The sequence below is a fragment of the Larimichthys crocea genome, chromosome IX (assembly GCF_000972845.2).
Source record: "Larimichthys crocea isolate SSNF chromosome IX, L_crocea_2.0, whole genome shotgun sequence".
Taxonomy (NCBI): domain Eukaryota; kingdom Metazoa; phylum Chordata; class Actinopteri; family Sciaenidae; genus Larimichthys; species Larimichthys crocea.
In genome coordinates, this window is record NC_040019.1 from 9,046,255 (window position 1) to 9,057,717 (window position 11,463).

At 39.6% G+C, this 11,463-nt stretch overlaps 1 protein-coding gene across 1 annotated transcript; it reads right to left on the bottom strand.

The window, feature by feature from the left end:
• Nucleotides 1–1,805: 1,805 nt before the first annotated feature.
• On the bottom strand, nucleotides 1,806–9,825 carry surf4 (surfeit 4). Its single transcript, XM_010738684.3, has 6 exons — nucleotides 9,504–9,825; nucleotides 7,300–7,486; nucleotides 6,265–6,341; nucleotides 6,132–6,175; nucleotides 5,120–5,306; nucleotides 1,806–3,731 (listed from the first exon to the last, which is right to left on the bottom strand). Exons 1-6 carry the CDS (start codon nucleotides 9,549–9,551, stop codon nucleotides 3,465–3,467), a joined length of 810 nt encoding a protein of 269 aa, XP_010736986.1. The 5' UTR covers nucleotides 9,552–9,825; the 3' UTR covers nucleotides 1,806–3,464.
• Nucleotides 9,826–11,463: the final 1,638 nt, after the last annotated feature.

Sequence of the window (11,463 nt, forward strand, 5' to 3'; positions counted from 1 at the left end):
TTTGTACTTCCACTTCACTATAATTCAGAGGCAAATGTTGTACTTTATACTCCATTACATTCTGATAACTTTAACTACAGGTTCTGATTATTAATATAAAATATAAAACCAACTAATACATTATGATGTATTTATTCTGGATGAAGCTACACTGACTACTGACTATTTACCAGCTGTAGCATTAAAAGTCATGCACACATTAATCCACCAGTAATCCACCGATATATATATATAATACATAATTCTGAAATTAGCCACTCTCCATTCTTTTAGTCCTTTAAGCATTTTGAATACTTATGTACTTTTACTTAACTGACCCTAAGGTTTTGAATGCAGGACTTGTAATTTATCTTAGTAAAAGATTAGTAGAGTACTTCTTCCTCTTTGTAATTTATCTTAGTAAAAGATTAGTAGAGTACTTCTTCCTCTTTGTAAACTGTTTGGTATTTTTGGGATTCCTCCTTAAGGTCAAAAGATAGATCTGAGAGACTGTGAGATGATTCATTTTAACTTTTGACTCTTTGCTGTTGTGAAATATTGGAAAGCTATCCAGTGTGGGTGTCGATAAGTTATTTAGAGGGTAAACCCTGTGACTAAATATTTATTCAGTCCTCCCATACTGTATATGGCAGTTTACAGGCCGCCCAAATGTTGTTCTACATTTATCTTTTATGACAAAATTCTGCTTTTAGGTTATTTTAATCTACAATTAATCAGACTCTTTTGCTTTGGACTTTGTTAACTTGCTGAACTGTATGAATTTTATTCAACATGGTAATCAACACAGCCAAAACAGAGACCACAGCCTGTCTGCCAATACCTCTTCAGTCATCGATGTCGTTGATAGTTGAGTCTCTGACCATTTCTGTGTCTTTACTGCCAATGGTTTTATACAACATATTCTGTTAGGAAGCACTATCTTAACACTGAAGAGGCTGCAAATTCGATCGATCTTTTACAAGACAAAAATTTTACTCTCCTCATCTGATTTAATTGTAGTTTTAATGTTAAACTAAGGTTAACAGTTGACAAAGTGGCTCCTCTAAGACTTAGAAAGATTTCTTCTAATCCAATACTTCCATGGGGAAATGAGAAAATTAAACAACTAGAGAGAAACTGTCACAAAGCTTAAGTACTGATCATATACTGCTTTTTACAGCTGCTATGAAAACATGTAAACTCTAAAATCAAAATGACATTTTGTTGGCTGATTAGCAGAAGACTGGCAGTCTGTAGCACTGTCACTAGCTATGTCACTGACACATCTGTCAACATCTGGTCAGTCAGTCTTTCTTTCATAGTTGAATTGCTAGTATCGCAAAATCTGACAAATGTATTTAAGTCATATGGTATCACATTACAATAATTATATTATTTAGAATATTCATAACAAGCTGATAATGAATAATATCTTGATAAATCACGTTATGCTCTACAGATCAGTATTAAGGTGAACAAATCAGGAAAAGTGGTCAGGGTGTCTACAATGTATAGGTAACATATATTTGACATTTCGTACATGTACACAAGCATGTTTGCATCCACTGTAACATGTTTATACAAACACAGAGACACAGGCTTGGAAAAACAAACAGTGTTATTTCCTGGAGTTCGGCATCTTCCATCAGATCTGAAGCAGTCTGTTTCCATTTCCTCATCTGGCTCAGGTTTCTATGAAACATTTCTTCTTCTTAGGTCTACTTCATTCAAATAAAAACGTCTGTTGTATGGAATATTTGTCAGTTTAGTAAGAGCTGTTTATTAAAGTTCACGTCATCTTGTATAAAGTTATATGGATAAACAGGTCTGTTGTGAGTTTTTATTTTCAGCAGGTGCGACTGTAAACAACACACACAAAAAGATTTATTTCGACCATGGCAGCAATTACAATCCCACTGCGACATGACACCAACAATGATCTTCAGGTGCTGTATGTCCATAGTCATACTGTGTTTTATCAGCCTGGCTAAATAAAAAAGAATGAAACGCTTCATTGCAGTAAACCTTTACCACCAGTAGACGTCAGTATTTGCTCAGTCTTTAACAAACAGCTGATTCAAACACCTGTCCAATACAACACCTGTATGCTGGTTTCAGTCTTATGTGGGTTTTTATTCAGTATGGCAAAACAATGATTTGATTTCCAATGTCTGAGAGGCTGCGATGTCCAATAGGTTTTCACAGAGCCTTTACTGTACTGCGTGTTCATACTCATATTTCAGGTTTGTTTCATCGTGGAGAATTTACAATAATTTGATTATCCATTGTCCTTCAACCTCTGGTAACATGATAAGAGCTAAAAACCTTGACCAAGACAGTGATTTATAGTTTTGAATTTTTATTTCTTCGCCATGAACTTCCAAAATCAAAAAACAAATGATCAAAAATACAATATAAACTTCTGAAAATCAATACACTGAATATTTTTTTTAAGTTTCTTACACAGGGCAAAAAACACTGAGCAAAGACAAAGTCCAGGCGGCTAGTGACTCTGCTTAGTCCTCTTTGCTTTTCTAGATCGCAGAATATGGTGTTTCACAAACGTTGAGCCTCCCCTCTATTAACCCCGTTCATATACAGTTCACTAGTTAGGCATTTGCCAAAGACGTACAGTACAAAGTGCCCAATGACAAGTCCTGGAGCTAACAATTGTGTTTTTCTCAATCAAGCACGACCGCAATCCACCACTTTGTATACAATGTACACGCCCCACCCCTCCCCCTGGATTCAACACTCGACTCCCAGTGAACAAGAGTCAGTTGAGACTGAAAGTATACGGATGTATTGAAAAGGCTAGAGTGTCAGAGAGAGAAAAAATAATAATAAAGACGGGAGATGAAACCTGGAAAGTCGAGACGAGTTGCTCTCAAATCAGTGCCCCAGTTCTCAGGTTTGATATGGTGAGGAGTCGAGTCTCAGTCACGCCAAGATCCAACGGCAGAAAAATATCAGAATCCATGGAGGGAAGAGGGGGGACCTAAACTACGCAGAATCCAATTTGCTGGTTTCAGACAGAGAATATGAATGTTAATCTATTATAACTTATGGCATTCCAGCCATAAAATATAATAAATCATTTTTACTCCTCCTGCACACGAAACAAATACGAAATCTTTTCTTCGGTTTATCTTGCACTTTGAAATGTACTGGTGTTTTTTTTGTTTTTTTTATCTTTTTATTCTTGTTGTCATGGAGAGAGAGAGAGGTTTTGAAAAAATCTGGCATTATAGATGTTCAACTAAAAAACACAACAGCAGTTTGGAGGAAAATACAAAAACCTGTTCATAGATGGGTGAGATGGTGTCTGTGGATTTGGCGAAATAAAAATAAAAAATAACCTAGAGAAAAACAAAAACACTGTGTACCCTGATGGGGGGGGTTGAGGAGGAGAGGTTCTTTGTGTCCAGTTCTGTGGGGGAAGTTAGTGGTGCTGTGCAATCCTCTTATCTTGCCCCCCCCTTTGCCTACCACTCTTTCTTTTTCTCATCCATGGACACTCCGCCAGGTCCGAGTGCCACCACCAACAGCAGACCGCCGATGACCGAGGTGGTCTGGAAGAAGTCGTACTTGAGGAAGTCGTGCATGGGCTTGTAGGCAGGGATGGTCCAGAAAGCGTTGAAGTAGACGTTGATTGCCAGGAGCCACACGACGAGGGTCAACGCCGCTAGCTTGGTTTTGAAGCCGATAGCCACCAGGATGATGAGGGCAGTCCCGACCATGTTCTGCAGGATCTGTGGAAGAAAACACGTTACAGTAGGTTAGTATGTGGTCGTCATCTCACAGGCGTGCTCACTGACAACACATATGAAATAAAACTGGCTTTATATGGTTGAGAAATGATCATCTGGAAACAGCTGGCCTGTCTCTGTCTAAAGGTGACAAAATCCACCTAACAGCACCTCCCTAATTAAATGTTGAATCTTGTTTGCTGTTATGGAAAGCTGTGAGCCGAACTGTTTCCTGACCCGAAGCAGTTGCCAGCAGACAAGGGGGGACTCCAAGAAGTGGCCCAGCCAGGCAGGCGTGTTAGTTACGGAGCTTTAAAAAAAGGTGTTAGTAAGAAGGATTTTGTTACATTTGAACAGACTGTTTCTTCCTCCTTCAAGTCTTTACGCCAGACTACCTGGCTGGTGGCTCAAGCTCAGTGTGGGAAAGTAACTTTTTAAAAATCGACCAGCTACTGGTGGCTGGTGCCAGAGTGACATCACTTTTTTCATCTAATCCTCAGCAAGACAAACGCACATAGTGTGTTTCCCAAAGTGTTGAACTATTCCCTTGAGTCTTAATCTACTTGCTTTAGATCTTAGAATCTGGAATAGTATTAGTCTAAACGAAAAATTAAGTAATTTTTCCTTTTCTTTTTTTTGCGTCACTCCCACTCTGCACCCTGTACGTCTGTTCTTGCACTATGTAACTTTATGCACCGGTTGAGGTTACACACCACCAACTATTTCCACTTTTGGTAAAACTGGATCATATTTTCCAGATAAAATGTTTTCTGGTTTTCCCTCTGATGCCCTCTGGCTGATGCACATCAACTCTGATTTACAGACTACAGTAAACTATTACTGCTGTTAGCTTAGTTTCTTAGCTGAACTTAGAATACGAGGGGAGTGTTTGTGCCAGGTGTTTTGGACGACCGGGAAGAGGTTTTTAGGCTGAGGGCGTGGGGAATTGCTGGGAGCAGATCTGGTGTTGTGCCAGAAATGGAGCTGGGCACACGGGCCGTAACCTGGCTTACCTGGTTAAGAGACCAAGAGGACGTTAACCGAGCATGAAGACGCCAGACAAGAGTAAATCTGGGACTGACTTTTAGTTGTTGGCGATAGCTTTGTGAATAAAAGACAGACGCCGAGCTGGGCTTCTTGCTGTTGAACTAGTGAGTAATATTAGCTGACTTCTATGTCGATGTCGGTTGTGTAAGCAAAGTTGTCGACTCACTAGTTTTTGTTCTGAAGTAATATGATCATAACAAATACATGTGTACAACTGTCCATATTTACGTCAGTCTGGGGGCACTAAACTCCAAAGACACCTATTTCTACGCCATGTTGCTTTAACCTGATGATGACATTTCTATCTGTGTCAAATCAGGGCTGCTGCTGCTGTCAGTACTCACAGAGAAGAAGCTGGAGTCAAAGTGCAGCAGAGTCATGAACATGAGCACCAGCAGTACTCGACCACCCAACTGCATGTACTGCTTTGGCGAACTCTCTCCCATGGAGGGGACTCCAGCAAACATGCTCTTTCCTTCCGAACGGGACTCGGCCAACAGCAGGAGCAGACCACCTCCGAGGGCAAGGTTTCTGGAAGAGGAGAGAGGATGGTTATTTTTGGACAGTGCCTGTCAGCTCTGCAGTCAGTCAAGCAGAACGATGTCATGGTATACAGAGTGCACACAGTACAATCAGGGCTGCTGTGGCAGATTTCAACTGCCAAATCGTAATCAGCTGATAATTATCACTAACAAATGCAGGTGGCTGATAAATTTTATTCACTTACCGGCCAAAAATGTTAATCTATTGAGTGTCTGAAAAAAATGTGAACACTCACTCGCTATTTGGCCAGCATGGACAAAAAAGTGAATTTTTAATTTAGTCTAGTGGATGGCGTAAAATGACAAAGAATTCCTGACAACCTTCTTCTTTCTGTCAACTTGCTCACTGAACCCAAAACGTCTTTTGACTTTCTACTAACACCTACCTCAAATGTAGCTTTCTCAGACTGGCTCATCAGGCCGGTGGATGTTTAAATAAAATCACAGGTTTTGTCCACGGTGATTACAGTAATTATAATTGTTGGTGAATGTGCTTGATACTTGAGATTCTTTCTGCTTTGCTACCGATGCAAACAAATTAAAGTTCGTATCACTGCAGCAGAAGCACTACATGTGGTCTGATTGATTAAGGTTCTAATCTCTGAGTGTCTGCAGCGAAATTCAAAACGTAACATCAGAAATCACCGGTCAGTGTGAGATAAACAAGCATTATGCAATTGAAACAGGCAGCTGGCACAACCTGATACTGATAACTATTCCAATAAAAAGAATAACTGCTCTGAATTTGTTTACTAAGGTTGTACTTGAAGAGTTGTTTTTAGCACCGACTGAAACTACACAGAGAGACACTTACCTCATCAAAAATTTAAGGTCCCATAAAATGCTGTATGCAACCGTCTGGTGGGGGGAAAAGATATTTCAGATCAGATACAAAGACATACCGCATGTGAACATTAAGACTGTAATTATAATGTCATTATTCTCACCTGTAGCGCTATGATGCCAAATAGTCCAAAGCAGGCATACTGTACAAAATTTCTACTGAGGATGAGGACACAGCCACCTGCGAAGACACACACAACAAACCAAAAGATATTAAAGAAAAGTCATTTCCATTTTCTAGTGTTGACAGAAAAGTTCAGACTTTGGTAGGCAGAACATGTGGTAGGAGGTGTCCATGGATTTATACTGTTTGTGCACGTCTCAGCAGTATGAAACTTATCACTCCCAGGACAAATTCTCCAACTGTCATGTCATGCGTTGGTGGTTACAGTCAGGGTGGGAAATTAACTCCTGTCACCGGTATATGGAAGTGCTCGGTACATTTCACATGCAAAATAATGATTTACTATTTAGCTGCAGGTGAATTTAAACATTTATCTGTCAGTGGCTGGTAGATGTTCACAGTAAGTGGTCATATTCTGGTTCTCAAAATAATGAAACCCGACATCTACTTGACATGTCTTCTGTCTACTGCTACACACGATGCCTTAATTAGTGTGCAGGATGTGAACTTGTTGCTTTTACAGACCATCTGCTTCTACATTCAAGGAGCCCATGGAGGGAGATTTCCACATCCACTGAAATAATTAACTGATTTGAGGAGAAGTGCCTTTTTGCTTCCTCCAACAAATCTCATCCTGATCTCTCCGATCAGCCGGATGATTTCTAATGTAGAAGTCAAGTTCGCACTATTTATATTTAATTATGCAAACTGTGGAAACAACAGGGCTGAAAAGTATCAAGCATATATTTTCATATGTACACTATTTGCCCTGGAGCAGGCTGACGCAGCTAAATTTCCTCACTGACACAGATTTTTGACAATTTTTTCATCTTACATTGCAAGAATATTTTTTAGAATTTGACTCACTCTTCTCAAAATTGTTACCAGAACTTTTGTCGCACAGCACCCATTGACGTTCATAAAGACATTAACTTCCTACAATGATAAAATCTGAGTTGATTTATCTCATGTCTCTGATCATAACCTGACTAGACACCGCCCCCCGTTCGCTTACCCAGCTGTCCTATGAGGTTAAGTAGCACAAAGCACGTGGCGAGGAAGTAGCCACAGTTCCAGGTAGCCTCAATGTAGTCTCTCTGCTCGTTCCACTGGAACCACATGCGAATGCCATCTTCCAGGAAGGTGCTGATGAGACAGAGGCGCGCCAGGTGGGGCAGATACTGTTTGGTTACCCGCAGGAACTGAGCAAGAGAGGAGGGAAAGAAGAGGATAAATGATTGGCAAGAAAAAAAAAGTATGACGTGAAGCATCAAATAAAAACATGCAGAGGATGTGGTTCCTGAGGTGTTGCTGAACTTGCTTGCATAAGCAAACCAATGAAACGACAACACGAAGTCGCCAAGCTGCAACACGTCAGATGACTGAATTTTCAGTCCCCAGAAGACTTTGGAGTCTAAACAACAAAGGAAAGAAGTGATTAGGACTGCTACTAATTATTATTTACTTTGTCGATTATGGGGATAGGAATTAGCCCACTTGTCATTTGAAGGCAATTGTCAAGTTAAGTGAATGTTGAGTCATTTAAAGCAGAATTACTGCCTGCAGAATACTGCCAAGATCTTGTTGCACATTAAGAGAAAAAAGCATGCCACCGTCTGAAGCTGCAGCAGTTTTTACGATGAAATGAATAGAGTACAAAATGTAAATCAGTTTTCGCTGCTTCTTGGTCCTTTTTTCGATTCATTTTAGACTAGTAAGGTAGTCCAACTTCAATGTAAATCACCTGAACTGGACAGACTGAGGATTGAAGTTCTGTTGTGGACAATGTCAAGACAATAACAGGGTTATGCCTCCATGTTATACAACTCTAAATGACCTGTTGCATCATTTGGAGATATTAGGGGAAAAAAATTAAAGTCTTCTCTCAATCAGTTCATGAAAAGATCCTCAGATACTACAGTGACAGACAGTATAGGAGCAGCGACCCGTCCCCCCTTCCCCGCCTACTCGGCAGTCCACATCAGCACTGTCAGTCCTCGGCAGCCTATCAGCGTCCAACAACTCCCACTACAACTGCTATGTAGGACATGAATGGACAGACGGGGAGCCAATCAGAACAAGGCCGTGGTTGCTGCAACAGTCTAGAAATAGACCATTTTGTGGAGTAATATGTAAGTAACGTGTTAGCTCAAGAGCCCTTAGGTGTGGGATGTGCCCTTAAAATGTGCACCGTGAAAAAAAAAAGAAAACAGGCAAACCAACTTCTCCTCATTTATCCTTTCTTTGCAATGCACAAGCACTCGTGATAGGAGTGTATAAATCAATCAGCTGTAATTCGATTAGGGAAGTATTTGCAGATCAACCCTGCTGCCAGAAACACACGAAAGAAGTGAGCTAACATTTTAAAGCCATGCACAAACACAAGCCCCTGAACGCAGCAGCAGCAGCACACGCCTCATACGAGGCAGACTTTTTTCAAAAAGCACAAAATGTACAGGTCCCCTGTCCCACAAATCTCTGGGGGCTTTAGTCTACATAGAAAAATGGGTCAAAGGCTGACCTGAAATCTGATCCTGAGCATCAGCTCACTTCTTTAACAGATCAGCCTGTGAAAATCTCTCCCATGGACAGAAATAAGCAATAAAGTGAAGGGTTCAGGTTCAGGTCTAGTTTTCTGGATGAGCTGTGCAAACTCTGTCAAGGCCACAACATGCTTAAGAGTTAGTATGCAACCCCCAACCCCCTAAAAAGCCACCAGTAACACCGAGCAACCAGGCTGCTTAAATATAACATGACTAACAAGTGTTAAGACAATAATTTGGGGGCTAAGCTAAGTGATTTCACAATGCTGACTGGCACCGTCTGGCTTGGCACTGTCTCGCCTGTGATAGCCTGTGTTAACTGGACTGTTAATAAAAACCAAGTGGCTACAAGACAACAAGCTCACTATTTAAAGCCAGCATAATAAATAAAGAAGAAGCCATGGCAACCGCCGTGCTAAGAGGTTAGCTGTTGTCGTAGCTGTAATGTCAGTGTTGAGTTAATCCAGATGGAGACACATGACAGCACCGACACAGCATTTGTCAGGCTAATTAAAACACGACTAAATGACATTAACTTTTAAACTAATGTCACGTTAATGCCGCCAGATGTGGACTTTTATTTTTTTTTTTATTAAAGGAGCAGAAACGCTACTTCATTCTCAAACTAGTTAGCAGCTAACATGCTAACAGCGGCTAGGAGAAAGATTGAAGTTACCTGGTCCGCCACGTCTTCGGCTGTGTTCATGAGATCCTCCTGCCCCATGTTCGTGTGATATAACGAGTGTTAATGGTGAAAGGGCTGAAGCGCAACACAGTGTTTCGGTGTGTCTTAACGCAGGCTGCGCTCGTACCGTTCCTCCCCCCGGTTAACGTTATTTACTTGAAGATTTCCAGACCGCCCGGACGCAGAGAGAAAGGCCGCCTCCGCCCCACAATGCCCCGCGATTTGACGAGCGAGAGACGGAGCCCCCCTACATGGCTCTGCAACCGCTGCATGCCACGTATGCTGATCCGTGCAGGGGGCTTGACACAGCCACACAGCGATGTTTACCGCTGCTACGCATGTAAACAAGCACAGGTTTACCCTCTCAACCACACCTGGATTCATTTTTATGATCTGACTGTAAGGCATGTTCATGTTTAAGCCTCCAAACGATGTAAAAACATGCAGCTTTCACACACTGGTTGGACAGATGTGCGTACGTGTAGTTTGTGAATATGTCTCTTTAAGTTTAGTTTAGTTTTTATTTGTTTAATTAAAAATGAAGGGCAAGTAAAAAAAAATAAGAATCAGAAATACTTTAATAATCCCAAAGGGAGAATTATTTTTGTTACAATACTCCAGGTATACAAACAAACCAAAACAACATATGTAAACAAGTAACCATCTATTAAGAACAAAATATAAATATATATATAAATATATAATAAAGGTATATAATAAATAATAAAATAATAATAATAATAATAAATAAATAAAATTGTGTGTGTATATATATATATATAACCTAAGAAATAGTTATGTTATTATGGAAGTAATGGGAGTAAATAAGTAAAACGTTATCCTGATTTCTCTATTATTATTTAATTTAATTAAAAAAAGCACTTTATGGAGTTAAAATTTTTTAATAAATGAACAGTGAGAACAAAATTAATAAATTAATGAATGAATAAAGAAATGGGCTTGTCTTTTTCAGACACAAAATTCAGCCAGCAGGTGTTTGACACAGTCACCACAGCGTTGTTTACCACTTTTACACATGTACAAGTTTTTCCCCTCAACCACACCTCAACTCATTGTTACCATAAACTGTAACGTATGCTCATGTTTAACCCTCCAAACGCTGCACACACTCATGTAAAACATGCAACTTTCACAAATGGTTACACTGATTGGATAGATGTGCATTCATCTAGTTTATAAATATGTCTTTTTCAGCTTAGTTTAGTTTAATAATTAAATAGAATTATAGTTAAAGAAATAGAAAACCTAATAAATAATCATGGTTATCCTGGAAGTAATGGAAGTAAATAAGTTAAAAGTAATCTTGATTTCTTTATTATTTGCTCTTAATTCTTTGATTTAAAAAAAAATAAGATAAGAAATATTTTGATTATTAAAATTTGAATGCACGTTATAGTGTTTAGAAATTAAATGAACAAACTGAATAAATTGAAGAATGGAAAAAAGAAATCTATTTTTCACATTTCACACTTTCACAGCTTCAATATTATCACACAAAATTCAGCCTGCAAAATTATGACAATTTTACTATTGTGTTGGACATGTTAATCATCACACCGCAGTTTTATTTATGCAACTAACTCGTCTTTATAAACAACCAGCATGAAGTGTCTTACTAAGATGCTGAGCATTGTAAGTCTTCAGAAAAGCATCAGTTCTCCTTGCCATGGTGTCTGCAAACTCTACAGTACCTCAAATGTCTGGAATCTAGTGAATGTGAAGGCCACAATTTTTATATTTTATAAACATCCTTTCCTGGCCTTGTGTGAAGGACTTCCCAAGGTTTTCTCCTAATATGACTGATTATGAAACCTAAAAGGACACTGTGTAATAGTAAAAATAGTGTTTGTGGGAGCTGGTTGTCAATACATGTTGCTGGTGACAGAGGATGCTGAACATAAAAAGGGGCCATAGCTGACACGTGGCTTGT